This window comes from Musa acuminata, chromosome BXJ3-10, assembly GCF_036884655.1.
Source record: "Musa acuminata AAA Group cultivar baxijiao chromosome BXJ3-10, Cavendish_Baxijiao_AAA, whole genome shotgun sequence".
Lineage (NCBI taxonomy): Eukaryota > Viridiplantae > Streptophyta > Magnoliopsida > Zingiberales > Musaceae > Musa > Musa acuminata.
The window spans coordinates 32,828,211-32,849,231 of record NC_088358.1 but is presented as its reverse complement, the minus strand read 5'-3'; the positions used below and the strand labels follow the sequence as shown (position 1 = coordinate 32,849,231).

At 39.8% G+C, this 21,021-nt stretch overlaps 2 protein-coding genes across 5 annotated transcripts; both read left to right on the top strand.

Moving 5' to 3' along the window:
* The first annotated feature begins 84 nt into the window (after window positions 1–84).
* LOC135651511 (uncharacterized) lies at window positions 85–7,256 on the top strand. Of its 2 annotated transcripts, XM_065171608.1 has the most exons (3): window positions 111–239; window positions 1,390–1,516; window positions 5,640–7,256. In XM_065171608.1, the coding sequence occupies exon 3, from the start codon at window positions 6,001–6,003 to the stop codon at window positions 7,147–7,149; it is 1,149 nt and encodes a 382-aa protein (XP_065027680.1). In that variant the 5' UTR covers window positions 111–239; window positions 1,390–1,516; window positions 5,640–6,000; the 3' UTR covers window positions 7,150–7,256. The 2 variants fall into 2 exon arrangements, with proteins under 2 accessions (XP_065027679.1, XP_065027680.1); XM_065171607.1 differs by lacking the exon at window positions 1,390–1,516 and having other exon boundaries at window positions 85–239.
* A 5,431-nt stretch (window positions 7,257–12,687) lies between these two features.
* On the top strand, window positions 12,688–20,284 carry LOC103969646 (transcription termination factor MTERF9, chloroplastic-like). Of its 3 annotated transcripts, XM_065172406.1 has the most exons (3): window positions 12,688–12,874; window positions 13,987–14,112; window positions 18,689–20,284. In XM_065172406.1, the coding sequence occupies exon 3, from the start codon at window positions 19,086–19,088 to the stop codon at window positions 20,235–20,237; it is 1,152 nt and encodes a 383-aa protein (XP_065028478.1). In that variant the 5' UTR covers window positions 12,688–12,874; window positions 13,987–14,112; window positions 18,689–19,085; the 3' UTR covers window positions 20,238–20,284. The 3 variants fall into 3 exon arrangements, with proteins under 3 accessions (XP_065028478.1, XP_065028477.1, XP_065028479.1); XM_065172405.1 differs by lacking the exon at window positions 13,987–14,112; XM_065172407.1 differs by lacking the exons at window positions 12,688–12,874; window positions 13,987–14,112 and adding an exon at window positions 17,648–17,666.
* Window positions 20,285–21,021: the final 737 nt, after the last annotated feature.

The following is a 21,021-nucleotide window of genomic DNA, read 5'->3' as shown; positions in this document are numbered from 1 at the left end:
TCAACCGGGTGCGGCCCAGGAGCCGGCATGATTCACGGTGTGTCGAGCCCGACTCAAGCAAATTTGGATCTCATATTCGATTGAACCAGATGAGACCGGCATCCTCAAATTCGCACCCGTGCCCTAACAGCAGCGGTGAAACTGTCTCCTTCTCCACAGCCACTGCAACGGTGCGGCGTTTTCCTCCGTCGAGCTCATATCGCTGCGGCGTTTTCCTCGACGAACGGTGACAGCACCCGGTATCTCTCTCTTACTCCTTCTCCTCCTCTTCTTCCTCCTTCGCCGTCGCACAATCCCTTCTCCTCCCTCCTCCTCTATCTTCCCCCGTTCATCGCAGCCCACCGCCCCCCCGCCTCGTCGCAACCCCCTTTCTCCGATCCATCCTTCCTCTTCCCCGTTTAGCCACAGCTCTCCCGCTTCCCCGACACCATCCTCCTCCTCCCTACTCCTCCCTCCTCCTTCTTTCCCCCGTTCATCGCAGCCCCCCGCCCTTCTTCCTTGGTCCCTCCCCCTCCTCCACTTCATCACAGCCCCCGCCCCCCGTCGACCCCGGAAGCCACCTTCACCATCCTCCGACCCCAACAGACCCATCTCCATTTTCCTACGCCGTGCCAGACAGCCCCCTCTCCATTATCCTGCTCCGGCCCCGACAGCCCCCATCTCCATTTTCCTACTCCAGCCCCGACAGCCCTCATCTCCCTCCTCTACACCCTTCTTAGCCTTCTCTATACATCTTCCCCTCCGCTTTCCTACTTCCTGATAGTTACCCACTACCCTCCCAACAAGCAGTCAGCAGCATGCCATGAGCATTTACTTTAAAGAAATAGCATGTCACTGTATGCAAATTAAATACTGTTGTCAAGATAGACGGCAGGAGAAGTGATGCTTTTAGAGAGAGCAAAGAGGATTGGGGAAGTCTTAGTGACAAAAAAGCATGGAAAAGTTAGAAAAAGAGATAGCAGAGACAACAATCGGGTCACCGTGCAAAGAAAATCAATAATCATTTGTCAATAGAATCATGCACAAGTCTGACTATTCCTCATGTGAAGCATTTTAATTAAAAATATGCCTAAGATAATACTAATCTAACTAGGTTTCCCAAAAGAAACTATCTCAACAGCGATTATTTATTTTGATGAAGTGTTTGGTTCATCAAACCTCTTAGTTTTCTTATTATGTTTACTGCATTGTAGTTTCCTTTTCAAGCACACCAGAACAACACAAAACCCCAAACGATACAAAGGACTCGACTCACCCTAAAGTACAAGTTGAGTAAACAACTAGAATTTGACTTGATTTCCAAACCCCAAAATAGACCCAAAATCTCAATGTATTTGGTTAGGTATAAACTTACACCTTTATGTCAGCATAGTATGTTCTCTGCTGCAGTGCTGAAAGCAACTATCTTCGCAACTCGAGGCTTGTTCATACCTCAAAACACACAGGCCTGCTTATATTTGGATTGCCAAATCTTGTATTTGCTGGTTTAGTTGGTGATTGAAGGAGATTTTAACTGGTAACGGTAGAAAGATATTTTAATGCTCTTAATTTAACTACAGATATTTTCTTACACAGAGCTCGAAGATACAAAAGATCCATATGGATGATGATGAATAGTTTGGACATCATGGCTTTTGTTATTATTGTGGTCATTTGCACTTGCTGGTTTTATTGGCATATTCTCAATGATCTGAACCAAATTCATCATAGGTCCAAAAAGATTATTGAATTTGAGCTACATTGGTTGTTTATCTATTTTTTAAATGTCATGAGATTCAAGTTATATCGTTTTAGTTCTATCTAACCTAAACTTTGGGTGCTTGGCACTCGCCTAATCGCTTAGGTGAGGCGAGGCCTGAGCGTCTTGTCGTGCACATCATGCGGGCGTTTTCACTCTTGCGACGCTTAGGCAAGTATCGACTAGGCGCTGGGCGGCCCACTTGCATGCCCGAGTGGTGTTGCACCTACGAACCCTAGTTGGGTCCATTAAGACAAGCAATTTGATCCCCACCCTCGTGTGTCTCACCTACCTTGCAATTTTTCTTCCCCTCTCCCATTGGAGAGCCCTAGGCATCCTCAATTCCTACTCCCTATTACGTGTAAGTACAATTTCTAGGTTTAGCATCCCGATCCTTACATTTTAAAAAATTACATTGGCATTCATATAGTTACAAAAGTACAATATCTAGGTTTATTTACTCTAATGCTGTTTGTTTTACCAATTGAAAATATGAAAACAAAAGGCAAAAATATAATTTTAATATTTTTGTTGGTGGTCGCTGATGGCCTTGGTGATTATTGCTAATGGCGCCACTAAGGGTCGTGGGTGGCTGTTATGGATGAGGAAAGCCACGGCGAGAGGTGAGAATCGCTTTGCATCTATATCGGTGTCAATACAGTTATCGAGTGATGAAAGGTCCACCAATATAAATGTCAAAGGGTGCCGCTCAGCAACGCTGAGCGGCGTCGCTAGGCATTTGTATCAGTGGCCCTTTCGTCGTTTGACAACTATGTCGACGCAGATGCAGAGCGGCCCTCACCTTTCGCCACCACTCTCCTCATCCACAACAGTCACCCGTGGTACCTAGCGGCGCTATCGTCTGGCACCACCAACGCTCACAAATTGGAACATTGTAATAATTTTTTTGTCATTTGTTTACTTATTTCTGTTAGTAAAACCGACGTCAGCATGATAAATGAGTATAGATGTTTCACTTTCGTAATTACTGGGATGTCAATGTAACCTTTTAAAGTGTAGGGACAGGAATGCTAAAGGTAGCTAACTACATGTGATAATCCTAGTGAGTCCCTAATGCATAATATCTGGCCATGCCTATACACATTGGAATACATGCTATTTTATTTAATCTTTTGATCCTTTATTAATTTCTTGTTGCTTAACGCATAAGTTGGTTCTCAAATGGTTATGAACATCAAATGATTTTGTAATATGTATTGATACTGATAGGGGACCAATTGGTCCATCTCGGTGCAGCCCGTGGGCGTGCGAGGTATTGTTCGCTTTGGACGTATGAGCGCCAAAGGGTTTTGTCCTTTCGGAGCCGGAGAGCTCCAAAAGGCGCCTCTGAGGGTAAGGGAGGCACGGCTGCCTTATGAGCGCTTGGCTCCCCCACTCCTCAACCGATGTGGGACTATGTTGGCCCTATCAGGTTACACCTCCTCGCAGGGAGCCAAGGGCTCAAGGGGGGTTTGGGCCGCTCGGGCCCCACGGTGGGCGCCAATCTGATAGGGGATCAATTGGTCCGTCTCGGTGCAGCCCGTGGGCGTGCGAGGTATTGTCCGCTTTGGGCGTATGAGTGCCAAAGGGTTTTGTCCTTTTGGAGCTGGAGAGCTCCAAAAGGCGCCTCTGAGGGTAAGGGAGGCACGGCTACCTTATGAGCACTTGGCTCCCCCACTCCTCAACCGATGTGGGACTAAGTTGGCCCTATCAGATACCTATTTGTTGCTTAGACATAATAATATGCATACTTTAGTCATCAGCTCATGTTTCTTGTCTATTTTTTGCCCTTGGTATAACATCAAATGATTTTGTAATATGTATCGATACCTATTTGTTGCTTAGACATAATAATATGCATACTTTAGTCATCAGATGGAACCACACATGGGAGCATAGCTCATGTTTCTTGTCTATTTTTTGCCCTTGGGATAACTTCATCACATGCATGCTGGTTCTGGTGTCTTGCTTTGAACCACAGTAATGAAATGTTGGACCTCTTTTCGCACGTATTTACTAATTACACATAGAGAATGCATGTATATATTCAATTTTGAGGCTAAGGGGTGCCATCATTAATGGGATTTGGAGAGGGCACTTCGGTACTAGAAGCTATTAGGAGCTGTCATTGTCTCTTCATGCTCTTTTCATTACATCGAAGCTCTTAGTTCTTTTTTGTTGCGCATGGCTGTGGATTTCTTCATCCATAGATGTGATTTTATATTTTGCTGTGCTTATATTTTTCTTTCCATTTTTTCTCATTTTAATTTCTTTGCAATGAGATGGTAGATATGTGCCTTGGCAGTCATAACAAACTGTGGTTTCATTTTTTACATTGTTGAAACATTAGTCATTTTGGTATTCAAAATAATTTTATCTGACATTTCAAATTTCCTATGACATGAATTATCTTGTTTTGTTCTTGAACATTGGTACAGTTGTTGTAGTAGAAATACAGATCTGAGTAAAACTTGAACAAAACAAAATTAGGCAAGGCATTTCTAGGGAACTATCTTCAAGATAGATAATTTTCCCACTACGATGCAGATGGCTTCACAGAAATTCTATCTCTAAGGATACAATGCCTATTCCCTGAAATAATCAAGATTGCACTTTTTGATTACTTGAAGAATCAAAACTCAACTAGAAAATAAAGAGAAAGACCGAATTCAGTACTTTGTTAGCACTAGAATTTTCTTATTGCTTTACTCTTCAATATAGCAGAGTTTATTTAGACATTGAAAGGATGCTAAAACATCCTTTCAGTTATCCTAAAGAGTTATGACTTTTTGAACCATTACAGCACATTAAATGAGTTTTTAAACTGCAAGTAGTTTCCATAACTGTTCCCGACATTTCTTTCCCCTTTTTTTAGTAAATCCTTATATATAACAATCCCTGACTAATTTACATATGATAAAAATATAAATCATAATAGAACCAAAATCTCAATGTATTTGGTTAGGTATAACCTTACACCTTTATGTCAACATTGTGTGTTCTCTGCTGTAGTGCTGAAAGCAACTATCTTCACCACTTGAGACTTGTTCGTGCCTCAAAACACGCAAGCCTGCTCACATTTGAATTGTCAAATCTTGTATTTGCTGGTTTAGTTGATGATTTGAAGGGGACTTTACTGGTAACAATAGAAAGAGATTTGAATGCTCTTAATTTAACTTCAGATATTTTCTTACACAGAGTTCAATGATGCAAAAGATCCATATAGCTGATCGTGAATAGTTTGGACATCACGGCTTTTGTTATTATTGTGGTTGTTTGCACTTGCTGGTTTTATTGGCAACTCACCGATCTAGGCTTTTTTTCTTCATTAATGATATGTAGCTGAGGCTACATATAATGTTTCTACTGTAGTTGAAGTTGTTTACATGAGCATCTTTCTCATAAATTAAGTTCCTTTATCAGCATAGAGCCAAATAAACTGTAGCATTTCTTGATTGAGGCAGTTTTCTCTTTATTCATTTTTCAGAAAAATTATTGCCTTTCTCTGGTCTTCCCGCTATGTTGTTTTCTTTTGTCAAGTTGCACATCTTCATCAGCAATGCCTTTTTTAGCATGTTGAACCTCACAAATTACTGCTATTGATTAATTAAACAGTGTCTTTTCTACTGACCGGTTTTGCTAGACTTATAACTAGATCATCTCTTGGCATTCTTGATTAAATGGATCAATTACTCTGGAAGTGCTGATTTGAAATGTTTCAGGTTTTAGTTGTAGGACATTAGCGAATCTGATGTTAGAGAAAACATTATTCATCTTCCAGTTATTCTGAATTCTGTAGTACCCTTTGCAAGTCATTGATGTTCAACCTATTAGTATAAACATGAGTATACTCTATAAATTTGATGAAAATACATTTGATATGGTTTTTTAATTGCTACAGAGATATAGGACGCTTGGTAGTGTCTAAACCCACCAACTACAATAGAAAAATAAGTGGAATTTAGTGTCAGTGCGAAGATGTTTTTTGAAGCCATTATTTCAGTGGTGGAGAATTTCTTGGATGTGAGCATGAGAATGAGTAACTAATCTAGAGACTTATCTCTGAAAGAAATGGCTGATTGGAACTGAATGCATGTGGATTAACATGAGTGGTGGAGGAATGTTGTCTGAGACAGATGATTAGTTGAAAGTTTTCAACATCCTTGATTTGAGGCAGAGGAATTTGGATTGGAGAGGGCAGATATAAGACTACTTTTCTTGTATTTTTCTGCAAACAGTACGTGATACTGCCTCAAAAGACAATGTATTTGGTGCAGAAGAGGCTCTTTTGCCTTCTCTCATGTAACAAGTCCACGTTCCATTTTTCCTCCTATCAACACTGCAGTCTGTTTAGCTTTTCCACTGCCGAAGATCACAGTTCAAATCATAGAACCAAATTTATGTTGGTCGACCCCCTTCAGTCATGTGAACTTTCCACAAGAGAGGCTGCAAAAATGGCCAAGGATCGCATCTGTGAAAAAAAACTTCCAAGTTCAAGTCCTTCCATCGAGTTCTTTAAGCAGAGCGGTTGGAGTGATGCACAAGTCATGAAGCTTATCAAGTGGGCACCCAGTTTGCTGCATGCTAATGTAGAGACTGCCCTGAAGCCCAGGTTGAGATCTTTGCAGGACATGGGATTTTCTGACACTGAAATAGTTCAGCTGGTTTCATTATGTCCGAAAGCGCTCCTTTTACGTGACATCAAATCGAGGATCAACTTCTGGAGGTCACTATTAGGTTCGAATGAGAGGCTTCTGAAAGCCTGCAAGAGGAACAAGTTTCTTCTTGGTTATAGCTTGGCTCGGACGATAGAACCTAATATATCTCTCTTGAGGGAACATGGCATCAGTGACGAGCGTATCATGCATATGGTGACGACATTGCCACGCTGTTTTGGTCGAATAGACAAATTAAAGGAGGTTATCAAATATATTGAGGAATTGGGTGTCCCACGTGACTCTGGATTATATATGTGTGCACTTCATGTAGTCATGGGCATGAACAAATCTACTTTTGATTCTACCAGTGCAACTCTGATGAGCTTTGGGTGTTCCCAGCCTGACATCGTTGCTGCATTCAGGAAGTGCCCAAACGTTTGGGCACTCTCAAACAAGACCATATGTGACAAGATGACATTCCTGATGAAGGAAGCTGGTTTTGAGCTGACATATATCATTTCCCGTCCCGTGATTCTTACTTACAGCTTGGAGAAGAGGCTGAGACCTCGATATGAGGTTTTGAATTTTCTTAAACAGAATAAATTGCTGGATGAAGGACATAGTCTACCATCCGTCGTACCACTATCTGAGGAGAAGTTCATAAAGAAATATCTTTTCCGGCTCAAGGAGAAATTTACTTCTCTCTATGATTCCTATCTTGCTGCTGTTCAGGGAAAGCCACATGTTACTTGAAATCGAAACTTTAAATTAAAATGATCAACTTCATACTGACTGCACTATATAATCATCTCAAAATTTGTGACATTATAAATTCTCCAGGAGTTTCTTGTTGTAGAACATCCATGATGATTTTGAGATTTTTTTTATTTATTTTTTTTACAGCAAAATTTACCAGATTCTTTGATATTGATGTTGACTCAGAAATTGGAAGAACGACTGGGGAAACAGTCACTTCCTCAGAAAGGTAACCCAAATTTTCTCAAGCTTTTGTGTTATGTTTCTTTCATAGCCAGCTAGTTTCTATCAGCTGATCAGTGTACGTTAATTGGTGTGAGGTGTTACAAAAGAAACTTTATTAATGGTTATGTTGGAACTTGTGAAGTCACATAACTTTGTATTGAAATGCATTTGTATTGAAATTATGGCCTAGGCCATATAAATCGATGATGTGTTCATGATGGATGAATGCATAAAAGAGTTTTTATCGAAAAACAATCTAAGTGAAAGCGAGACACGAAAAATGAGCATAATAAGCTAGAAATGTTTGTTATCGAGAACATGATGCACGTAGTTTTACAAACCTAAGATAATAAATAATATATTGATAGATTTTCTTCTCCGTTTTTTTCTTCATTTTATTTTTTTGGATCCATATGTGCCTTAGCTGTCAAAGTAAACTATGGGTTCATTTTACATATTAAGCATTGCTCATTTTAGCATCCAAAATAACTTTTTATCACATGAGTACCTTCTATGTGGGGTTGGCTCGACTAAGGTGGTTCGATGGGTTAGTCGCCCGAATAATTAAATTCGGATTGAACATGAATCACAGTTTGAACCCCACCTAAACCCCCATGATGCATCCCTGCCCTAAACGTAAAGACCGCCAAACATTCTCTTTTTCTCCGATGACTACGGCATCTCCTTACTGAATGATAGCTACCTTCCTATCCATTGGCAAACAACGATAGTGGTGGTGGCATCTTCTCCTCCCGGTATCTCTCTTTCTCTTCCCCCTTTGCCTCCTCCTACTCTTTTGCCTTCGTCGTTGCACACTCCCTTCTGCTCCCTCTTTCCTCCCGTTAATCGTAGCCTCGTCCCCCGATAAGACTCTTAGGGTTTTATCATAGAAGAAGAGAAAAGAAAGGTGATAATCACTTCAAGAGGATCGACCTCCTTCGGTTTGCCTAAGGCTAAAATGATATTTCATAGACGATAAAAAGAACCAGATACATTGTTCCACCCCTAAGTCCATCAGGACTTGAACTCCTAATAAAATTAATAAATCTTAAACAAGCCCCTATCCGACTTTTGCTGGACTAGAAAAACTTGATAGAACATAATTCAAAGTTTGAAAAATAAAATGAATCCTCACAATTCCTCCTTTTAAATCAACTTTGTTCTCAAGGCTGAGAAGCATCAAACTCTGGAAGCTTCTCTTTTTAGCACTTCAACCACAGGATATCTGTGACGCATCACAACTTATTGATTAAGCAAGTAGGGTCTCAACTTTATGATAATGTAAGCAATGTTCGGCCTTCCGGTGTAATAGTCATTGTAGTCTTCTAAAGAACCCTCTCCATCCGATGGCTAATGGTAGTTGTAACCTTACTTTCACATCTTCCCTTTCACATTACTTACTTTTCATTAATAAAAAACTTCATGATTAGTTTAGAAAATTTTCAAGAAATGTCACCCAGGGTTGATAGCCATTCAACTCCAAGCTCCACTTCGAAGTCTTCCAAGGGTAGCAAAAAGAACTCTACAAGCGATTATTGGCCATGTATAATCAGTTTTATTTTCGAACACTTGCTATCATAGGTTAAAATTCATCAATCAGTGATCTTTACTTCGAATTTGTCACAACTTTCAATATGGTAGGCAAATCGGTAAGTAATCATATTATCCATAAAATTGATAGTGCTATCAGTATCAAAGAAAATCATAATAGGCTAATGTTTCAAAATTCCTCCAATTTTGCAAGTTAGAATAGTCAGCTAATGCATGCATTGTATGAGTAATAGGTCCAACATCTTCATCAGAATCCATATGTTTATGATCAGAGTCCACATTGTCAGCTTTCAATTCCTCCCCAATTGGTTCAATCATCAGAAGTTGTCCTTGTTTGCATCGGTGCTCCTTACTCCACTTTTCATCATAGTGCCAACACAAACCCTTCACTGATATTTCCTTATGTTCTTCTCGGATTAGTTTTCGAGTGTTAAGGTTTCGGTTGGGAATATATGAGGCGGGTGGCTTACAGATCATTTATTTGTTATCACTTATATTCGACGATTCTCCCTACTAATTTTTTCCTCATGTAAACATATAAATGAGATTGCAGTTGTCATAGTACGGGGTTGGCGAGCTTTGACTTCATAATGGATATTTGGATTAAGTTCTTCGATAAATATTCCCATCAATTGTCGTTCGGACTAGTCTCTTACTTGATTTGATAGTCATTCAAATCTGCTCTGATTTGACAAAAAATTCTACCCTAGAGATCCAACTAGTCGGATCTCCATCTTCCCATCTTGGGAATTCCACCTTCGTGGGTAGCTTATGTTCATTTTTTTGTTCCTTTTTCTTGTGTTTCTAGATCAATTCAACATAAGACTTGAACTTTCATCTTATTGAAACTTATCGAAGCTTTCTAATATTCTCATTTTGAAATCATTAAAGGTTTTCTGCCATCGGTTCTAAATCTTAGTTTTCAAGGCTTCTAGTTGGGCTTTCACTGAGTTATCAGTAGCCACTATGTAGGACTACAGATTTGTAATCCCCAACTCCTATTTCTAATGTTAGGTCAAGGGCGTAGCACTACCCTATTCAGTGCTGCTACTATGACGCCAGTCAATGGCAATGTTGTGGGAGTGAAGGGTTATTGCGAGGATGCCGATGAAGCCTTAGACGTCGAGAGGCTGGGAGGTAGTGATGGTAGTGCAGCTGGGAGCAACGTCGCTAAGGGCTCACCATGGTCATTATTTGGAGGGTCACTACTACTGAGAGTTGGAAGGCAACGATGCTCGCTACGGTCGCTGTGTCGAGGGATCTCTACTACTAAGGGTTGGGAGGCAATAATGAGGGTTAGGAGGCAGCATCGTTGATGGCTCGCTGTAGTTGTTGGGAGGTGATTGTGCAACTATGATGGGATGGACACTAACAACCATGTGATTGGGACGAGCGTTGGCGATCCTGGCCGGGTGTGACGAGGGGTGGTGTGCTGGCTAGCGGGGAAGAAGAAGGTTGGGGGAGCATCAATGATCCCTGCGAAAAACCCTAGCCACTATGCAGCTATGTCTGAACAGAGAGTAGAGGAGATGATGATGAGTCACAAGGGAAGTGTAGCGCCTATAGCGAATGGAGGGAAGAAGAAAGACTCGACTAGGAAGCTACGACAATCGTGCGACTAGTTAGTAGCGAACGTTGAGCGAAGAAAGGCTCGATTGGGAAGTCGTAGCGATCGTGTGACTAGTTATCAGCGGGACACCAAGCGATAGTGAGAGGCCAAGGGCAAAGGCTACGACAGTAGCTATCAATGTCGGTGGTAAAGAAGCAAACATGAGCAGGCTGGAAGGCACACTATTGGAAGGAGACGCTGGCAACGTCGTCTCCGACGGAGGTGCGACTGAGGAGAGAGATGGCGGTGGAGGAGGCGAAGGTGATGGTCCTAGAGGAGTCGCAACCGAAGTGCGACTACGGCAGAAAAGGGATGAGGTGTGAGAACTGCATATCAGCGGGTTGGGAAAGCATGGCGCTCAGCTTTTGGTAGTCCGTTTATCGTATTGGAATCAAACAAATAAAAGAATATTAGAGATTTGTTTATAATTTAAGAACTAAGAGCTGAATTCATGGTGTCGTGTTAATATGTTGTTTACAGAAGTTGGATTGCGGATGATCAACTAAGAAACTAAACTAATGTTGAAGTTAAAAAGGTTGAGCACTACTATTTCTTTGCAGAACTCGAAGACATTTGTATAATCTGATTAAGATATTGCAAAAGAATTTGATGATGAGAATTTGTAAACTATGAAAGGCAATAGAGTCAACACGAGATTATCATGTTACAAATGCATTGATTATTCTATCTCACTGGAAATTGAGAAAACAAATTCATTCTTCCATCGCACGCACGTAAAACGGAAAGTGGGGAATTATGATGATAAAATATTCTAAATAGTAAAACAAAAACAAAATAGAAGAACAATAAGGCATTTGAACCCGACGTAAATCGAACATGCCACCTAATGATATGGAGTCAAACCCGCTACAATTGCGTCACGGATCCAATTATATCTTATTGTGTATTCGGTTTTTAAAAAGATTAATTTAGCTTACCATTAATGATTCAAACATTATCACTTTTGTTGTTATTATGATTGTTCGCACTTGCAGCTTATATTGAGAAATTCTCGATCTATTTTATGCCAGTGAAACTTCTTAATAAAAATATATATGTTTTTTCATCAGTGATGCATATAGCTGAAGTTACATATAAATTTATTTACTGAAACAAGTGAAGTCACCCTTTTTATTTTTATTTTTGTTCCCAAGCACCCCGAGGCGAGACCCCCTAAATTTTTTGGTTCAAAAAATATATATACGAAAATGATAAGTTTTAAAAGAATCAAGATAGAGCATGACGTTCAAATCAAATGAAGCTTAAATAAAGATGATGAAATAGAACGAAGAGATCATCTACGAGGACGACGATCTCCTATTAAACATATCAACTTAATGGATGATTGGATTGTCCAACGGATTAAATATTTATAATTTTATATCAACTTTTTTATTATAACATTACACATTTCCACTCATTATAGTCGAATATCTTTTTTTTCTTCAAAATTTAAAAATAAAATTATATATTTTTATTATAAATATTTAATTAAAAGGAAAAAAAATCAGTTCAAACTAGAATCCAAATCGATCAAACTGGAATCGACCCTTGCTGGTTCGATTTTGATTCTGAATTTTGCCAAACTAAAATTAATAATTATTTACTTAGGATAGATATAATCTTACTGAGATAGAAGCCCACTCTCTTGGCAATTTAAGGCTTGTTCATAGCTTAAAAAAACATCACACTACTTATATTTAAATTATCAAATCTTATATTTGCTACATTAGTTAGTTACAATGGAAAGAGATTTGAATGTTTTAAATTTGACTACAGATGTTTTCTTACAAAGAGCATGCATAAATAGTTCGGATATTTTATGGCTTTTGTTATTATTGTGATTTGTTTGCACTTGTTGGTTTTGTTGTCAAATTCTCGCTGATTTAGATTATGCCAGCGAAGATTCTCAATAAATAATAATAATAATTTGTTTTTCTTCATCGATGATAGGTACCTTAAAGTTCTTTACCATAGCGGAAGCAATTGAAGTCACCGGGCGCCCGATAACTGGGCCGGGCAAGCGAGTTCAACCGGGTGCGTCCCAGGCGACCGCTTGATTCAGGCTTTGTCGAGCCCGAGTCAAGTGAATTTGGATCAGTGGTTCGATTGAACCAGAAGAGAACGGCAACCACAAATAAGCACCCGTGCCCTAACTGGAGCGGTGAAACTGTCTCCTTCTCCACAGTCACTGCAACTGCGGCGTGTTCCTTGGCGAAAGCCGGCAGCGGCGGCGGCGGCATTTTCCTCCGTCGAGCTCTTATCGCTGCGGCGTTTTCCTCGGCGAACGGTGGATGCTGCGGCTTCCTCTCCGTCGGCGAACGGTGACAGCGCCCGGTATCTCTCTCATAATCCTTCTCCTCCTCCTCTTCCTCCTTCGCCGTCGCACAATCCCTTCTCCTCCCTCTTCCCCCGTTTATCGCAGCCCACCGCCCCCCCACCTCGTCGCAACCCTCCTTCCCCTTCCCCCTTTCGCCACAGCTCTCCCGCTTCCCCGACACCATCCTCCTCCCTCCTACCTCTTTCCCCCGTTCATCGCAGCCCCCCGCCCCTCTTCCTTGGTCCCTCCCCCCTCCTCCACTTCATCACAGACCCCGGTCCCCGTCGACCCCGGCAGCCACCTTCACCTTCCTCCGACTCCTCCGACCCCAACAGCCCCCTCTCCATTTTCCTACTCCGGCCCCGACAGCCCCCTCTCCATTATCCTGCTCCGGCCCCGACAAGCCCCCATCTCCATTTTCCTACTCCAGCCCCGACAGCCCTCATCTCCCTCCTCTACACCCCTCTTCGCCTTCTCTTTACATCTTCCCCTCCGCTTTCCTACTCCCTGATAGTTACCCGCTACCCTCCCAACAAGCAGTCGGCAGCATGTCATGAGCATTTACTTTAAAGAAATAGCATGTCACTGTCTGCAAGTTGAATACTGTTGTTAAGATAGACGGCAGGAGAAGAGATGCTTTTAGAGAGAGCAAAGAGGATTGGGGAAGTCTTAGAGACAAAAAAGCATGGAAAAGTTAGAAAAAGAGATAGCAGAGACAACAATCGGGTCACTGTGCAAAGAAAATCATAATCATTTGTCAATAGAAACATGCAAAAGTCTGACTATTCCTCATGTGAAGCATTTTAATTAAAAATATACCTAAGATAATACTAATCTAACTAGGTTTCCCAAAAGAAACTATCTCAACAGCAACTATTTATTTTGATGAAGTGTTTGGTTCATCAAACCTCTTAGTTTTCTTATCATGTTTGCTGCATTGTAGTTTCCTTTTCAAGCACACCAGAACAACACAAAACCCCAAATGATACAAAGGACTCAGACTCACCCTAAAGCACAACTTGAGTAAACAACTAGATTTTGACTTGATTTCCAAACCCTAAAATCTCAATGTATTTGGTTAGGTATAAACTTACACCTTTATGTCAGCATAGTATGTTCTCTGCTGCAGTGCTGAAAGCAACAATCTTCGCAACTCGAGGCTTGTTCATACCTCAAAACACACAGGCCTGCTTATATTTGGATTGCCAAATCTTGTATTTGCTGGTTTTGTTGGTGATTGAAGGAGATTTTACTGGTAACGATAGAAAGATATTTTAATTCTCTTAATTTAACTACAGATATTTTCTTACACAGAGCTCGAAGATACAAAAGATCCATATGGATGATGATAAATAGTTTGGACCTCATGGCTTTTGTTACCATTGTGGTCATTTGTACTTGTTGATTTTATTGGCATATTCTCACTGATCTGAACCAAATTCATCATAGGCCCAGAAAGATTATTGAATATGAGCTACATTGGTTGTATATCTATTTTTTAAATGTCGTGTGATTCAAGTTAGATCGCCTTAGTTCTATCTAACCTAAACACTAGGTGCTTGGCTCTTGCCTAATCGCTCGGGTGAGGCGAGGCCTGAGCACCATGTCGTGCACATCATGCGGGCGTTTTCACTCGTGCGACGCTTAGGTGAGCACCGGTTGGGCGCTGGGCAGCCCACTCACACGCCCGAGTGGTGTTGCACCTAAATTGAACCCCTGTTGGGTCCATTAAGACAAGCAATTTGATCCCCACCCTCGTGTGACTCACCTCCTTTGCAATGTTTCTTCCCCTCTCCTATTGGAGAGACCTAGGCATCCTCAGTTCCTACTCCCTATCTTGCGTAAGTGCAATATCTAGGTTTAACATCCTGCTCCCTACATTTTAAAAAATTACATTGGCATCCCTAGAGTTACAAAAGTACAATATCTAGGTTTATTTACTCTAACTTGTCATTTTTACCAACAAAAATATGAAAATAAAAGGAAAAACGGTAATTTTAATATTTCATTTAGTTGTAGCCGATGAAGTCGGTGGTTGTGGACGACGGTGTCACTAGGGCCGTGGGTGGCTGTTGTGGGCAAGGAGTGCGACGGCGAGAGGTAATAGCCGCTTTGCATCTACATCGACGTCAAAGGGTGTCGCTCGACATTTGCGTCGATGTAGTTGTTGAGCGATGAAAGGGTCGATATAAATGTCGAAGGGTGCCGCTCGGCAACTGCGTCGATGTTGACGCTAAGCGGCGCTGCTCGACATTTGCATCAATGGCCCTCTTGTCGATCGACAACTACATCAGATGTAGAGCGGCCTTTACCTCTCGTTGCTGCTCTCCTCATCCATAATAGTCACCCGTGGAACCCAGCGGAGCTGTCGTCTGGCACCACCAACGTTGTTTGCCGCTACAAATTGGAATGGTAAAATAATCTTTTTGCCTTTTGTTTTTGTATTTTCGTTAGTAAAACCGATGTTGTAATGGTAAATGGGCTTAGATGTTTCACTTTCGTAATTATAGAGATGTCAATATAACCTTTTAAAATGTAGGGACGAGGATGCTAAAGGTGGCTAACTACGTGGGGTAATCTGTAATGAGTCCCTGATGCATAATATCTGACCGTGCCTATACACATTGGAATACATGCTATTTTATTTAATCTTTTGATCCTTTATTAATTTCTTGTTGCTTGCCGCATAAGTCGGTTCTCAAACGGTTATGGACATCAAATAATTTTGTAATATGAATCGATACCTATTTGTTGCTTAGACATAATAATATGCATACTTTAGTCATCAGATGGAACCACACATGGGAGCATAGCTCATGTTTCTTGTCTATTTTTTGCCCTTCGGATAACTTCGTCACATGCATGCTGGTTCTGGTGTCTTGCTTTGAACCACAGTAATGAAATGTTGGACCCCTTTTCACACGTATTTACTAATTACACATAGAGAATGCATTTATATATTCAATTTTGAGGCTAAGGGGTGCCATCATTAATGGGATTTGGAGAGGGCACTTAGGTACTAGAAGCTATTAGGAGCTGTCACTGTATCTTCATGCTCTGCTCATTACATCGAAGCTCTTAGTTCTTTTTTGTTGCGCATGGCTATGGATTTCTTTATCCATAGACGTGATTTTATATTTTGCTGTGCCTTTTTTCTCATTTTCATTTCTTCGCAATGAGATGGTAGATATGTGCCTTGGCAGTCATAATAAACTGTGGTTTCATTTTTACATTGTTGAAACATTAGTCATTTTGGTATTCAAAATAAATTTATCTGACATTTCAAATTTCCTATGACATGAATTATCTTGTTTTGTTCTTGAACATTGGTACAGTTGTTGTAGTAGAAATATAGCTCTGAGTAAAACTTGAACAAAACAAAATTAGGCAAGGCATTTCTAGAAAACTATCTTCAAGATAGATAATTTTCCCACTACAATGCAGATGGCTTCACAGAAATTCTATCTCTAAGGATACAATGCCTATTACCTGAAATAATCAAGATTGCACTTCTTGATTACTTGAAGAATCAAAACTCAACTAGAAAATAAACAGAACGGCAGAATTCAGTGCTTTGTTTGCACTAGAATTTTCTTATTGCTTTACTCTTCAATATAGCGGAGTTTATTTAGACATTGAAAGGATGCTAAAACATCCTTTCAGTTATCCTAAGAGTTGTGACTTTTTGAACCATTACAGCACAATAAATGCGTTTTAAAACTTGAAGTAGTTTCCATAACTGTTCCTGACATTTCTTTCCCCTTGTTTTTAGTAAATCCTTATATATATCAATCCCTGACTAATTTACATACGATAAAAATATAAATCATAAAATTACAAATCGAAATCTGTAGTAGGCATAAGGGTAAAATCTGGGATGTATATAGTGCATATCCATAAGTGGACTAACCTTAAACTTTGGACTAAATATAAGGAACCATATTCACAAAATATACAAATTTGGAATTCTAAATTTGGCAAACCTTTTTTGGACTTTGCTCTGAATCCTGACTTACCCAGTACTTGTTGGATCGTACTGGTATGATCCGTAAGAAGCAGCCTCTTACTTCTCTATTGGCAAAGTTAGACTCATTAAGAGTGTCCACAATCATTGTAACTTATACTGGAGGTCATAAAAAATAATTTTGGCTAATATTTATCTAAATTCGCTTAACTTGATCGTTATCTAGATACTGTGGTCAAACATGGTGCTCAGTCTTATAAATTTTCTTATATTAAAACATTTCCAATGATGTGTATTTAGTGGCAAGTGACAATTAATTTCCAGCCCTCGGATATGAGTTGGTTTAGAACTGACCTAATAATATAAATTTTATCAATCTCAAATGTTCAATGTTGCGAAAATGCATGCATATCGTGTATGCATGCGCATTTACTTTAAAGAAATAAGAAGTTGCAGAATGCAAGTTAAATACTGTTGTTAAGCTAGACAGCAAAAGTGCTGCTTTTAGATAGAGCAAAGAGAACTGGGGAAGTCCTAAAAAAAAAAACGCATGGAAAAGATAGAACAAGAGATAGCAGAGCCAATAATTGGGTCACTGGTCAAAGAAAACTATACTTATTTGTTAATAGAATCATACACTAGCCTGACTATTCCTCATGTGAAGCATTATAATTCAAAATACATCTCAGTAGTACTAATCTTACCAGGTTTCCCAAAAGATGAAGTGTTTGGTTCATCAAGCCTCTTAGTTTTCTTATACTGTCCACTGCTTTGTCTTTACAGGCCATACCTGAAAATTTCAACACAAAACCCCAAATGCTCCAAAGGACCTGACTCACACTAAGGTACAAGCTGAGTAAACAACTAGAATTTGATGTGATCTCCAAACCCCAAAATAGACCCAAAATCTCAATGTATTTGGTTAGGTATAACCTTACACCTTTATGTCAACATAGTGTGTTCTCTGCTGTAGTGCTGAAAGCAACTATCTTCACTACTTGAGACTTGTTCGTGCCTCAAAACACACAGGCCTGCTTACATTTGAATTGTCAAATCTTGTATTTGCTGGTTTAGTTGGAGATTTGAAGGGGACTTTACTGGTCCAATAGAAAGAGATTTGATTGCTCTTAATTTAACTACAGATATTTTCTTACACAGAGTTCAATGATGCAAAAGATCCATATGGCTGACCCTGAATAGTTTGGACATCATGGCTTTTGTAATTCTTGTGGTTGTTTGTACGTGCTGGTTTTATTGGCAACTCACTGATCTTGGCTTTTTCTCTTCATTTATGATATGTAGCTGAGGCTACATATAATGTTTTTACTGTAGTTGAAGTTGTTTACATGAGCATGTTTCTCATAAATTAAGTTCCTTTATCAGCATAGAGCCAAATAAACTGTAGCATTTCTTGATTGAGGCTGTTTTCTTATCCCTTTATTCATTTTTCAGAAAATTTATTGCCTTTCTCTGGTCTTCCAGCTATGTTGTTTTCTTTTGTCGAGTTGCACATCTTCATCAGCAATGCATTTTTTAGCATGTTGAACCTCACAAATTACTGTTATTGATTAATTAAACAGTGTCTTTTCTACTTACCAGTTTTGCTAGACTTATAACTAGATCATCTCTTGGCATTCTTGATGAAATGGATCAATTACTCTGGAAGTGCTGATTTGAAATGTTTCAGGTTTTAGTCGTCGGACATTAGTGAATCCGATGTTAGAGAAAACATTATTAATATTCCAGTTATTCTGAATTCTGTAGTACCCTTTGCAAGTTATTGATGTTCAACCTATTAGTATAAACATGAGTATACTCTTATATATTTGATGAAAATACTATTTATATGGTTTTTAATTTGCTACAGGGATATAGGACGCTTGGTAGTGTCTAAACCCACCAACTACAATAGAAAAATAAGTGGAATTTAGTGTCAGTGCGCAGGTGTTATTTGAAGCCATTATTTCAGTGGTGGAGAATTGCTTGGATGTGAGCATGAGAATGGGTAACTAATCATAGGTACTCTTTGTCAACTCGCAAACACCATTCAGAGACTTATCTCTGAAAGAAATGGCTGATTGGAATTGAATGCATGTGGATTAACATGAGTGGTGGAGGAATGTTGTCTGAGACAGATGATTAGTTGAAAGTTTTCAACATCCTTGATTTGAGGCAGAGGAGGAATTTGGATTGGAGAGGGCCGAAATAAGACTACTTTTCTTGTATTTTTCTGCAAACAGTACGTGATACTGACTCAAAAGACAATGTTTTTGGTGCAGAAGAGGCTCTTTTGCCTTCTCTCGTGTAACAAGCCCACCATCCATCTTTCCTCCTATCAACTCTGCAGTCTCTTTAGCTTTTCCACTCCCGAAGACCACAGTTCAAATCATAGATCCAAATTTATGTTGGTCGAACCCCTTCAGTCATGTGAACTTTCCTCAAAAGAGGCTGCAAAAATGGCCGAGGGTCGCATCTGTGAAAAAAAACTTCCAAGTTCAAGTCCTTCCATTGAGTTCTTTAAGCAGAGCGGTTGGAGTGATGCACAAGTTATGAAGCTTACCAAGAGGTCACCCCAGTTGCTGCATGCTAATGTAGAGACTGCCTTGAAGCCCAGGATGAGATCTTTGCAGGACATGGGATTTTCTGACACTGAAATAGTTCAGCTGGTTTCATTATGTCCTCATGCGCTCCTATTTCGTGACATCAAACCGAGGATCAACTTCTGGAGGTCACTATTAGGTTCGAATGAGAGGCTTCTGAAAGCCTGCAAGAGGAACATGTTTATTCTTAGTTATAACATTGCTCGGACGATAGAACCCAATATATCTCTCTTGAGGGAACATGGCATCAGTGACAAGCGTATCATGCATATGGTGGCGACATTGCCAGGCTGTTTTGGTCGACTAGACAAATTAAAGGAGGTTATCAAATATATTGAGGAATTGGGTGTCCCACGTGACTCTGGAGTATATATGTGTGCACTTCGTGTAGTCATGAGCGTGAACAAATCTAGTTTTGATGCTATCAGTGCGACTCTGATGAGCTTTGGGTGTTCCCAGCCTGACATCGTTGCTGCATTCAGGAAGTGCCCATACATTTGGGCACTCTCAAAGAATACCATATGTGACAAGATGACATTCCTGATGAAGGAAGCTGGTTTTGAGCTGACATCTGTCATTCGTCGTCCCGTGATTCTTACACTCAGTTTGGATAAGAGGCTGAGACCTCGATATGAGGTTATGAATTTTCTTAAGCAGAATAAATTGCTGGATGAAGGACATAGTCTACTATCCGTCATACTACTATCTGAGGAGAAGTTCAGAAAGAAATATCTTTTCCGGCACAAGGAGAAATTTACTTCTCTCTATGATTCCTATGTTGCCGCTGTGCAGGGAATGCCACACGTTGTTACTTGAAATTTAAATTTTAATTTAAAATGATCAAGTTCATACTGACTGCACTATTTAATCATCTCAAATTTTGTGACATTATAAATTCTCCAGGAGTTTCTTGTTGTAGGACATTCATGATGATTTTGAGATTCTTTTATTTATTTATTTATTTATTTTACAACAAATTTTACTGATTGCGCTATTATATCATCTTAAATTTGTGACAATTTAAATTCTCCATAAGGAACTTCTTAAGGGTAAAACATCTTTTTGTGCCACGAACGTCGTCGAATTTTTCGTACCAATGTGAACGGGTACGAGTCATTACTTAAGAAAGGCAGTCAAAATCATTCATTCTCGAGCTTTTATGTTATTTTTTTTGTTAATTGTCATAGCTGAATTGTCATTTAAATGATTGGGATATATTAAATTAGAGTATGGATAAGGACAGAATCATGGATATCATTAAATGCATTTGTATTGAAATTATGGTCTAAGCATGAAGTTGTCATTGTTTGCATTAGTGCTCCTTACTCCACTTTTCATCGTAGTATCAGCACAAATCCTTCACTAATCTTTTCTTGTGTTTTTCTTGGATTAGTCTTCGGATATTAGGGTTTTGATTGAGAATAGATGAGGCGGGTGGTTTATTGATCATCTATTTGTTATCATTTATATTTGACGATTCTCCCTACTGATTTTTTCCTCATGTAAACATACAAATGAGATTGTAGCTGTCATAGTACAGGGCTTTGACGATGGCAACGATACTCGCTACAGTCACAGTGTGGAGGGATCGCTACTACTG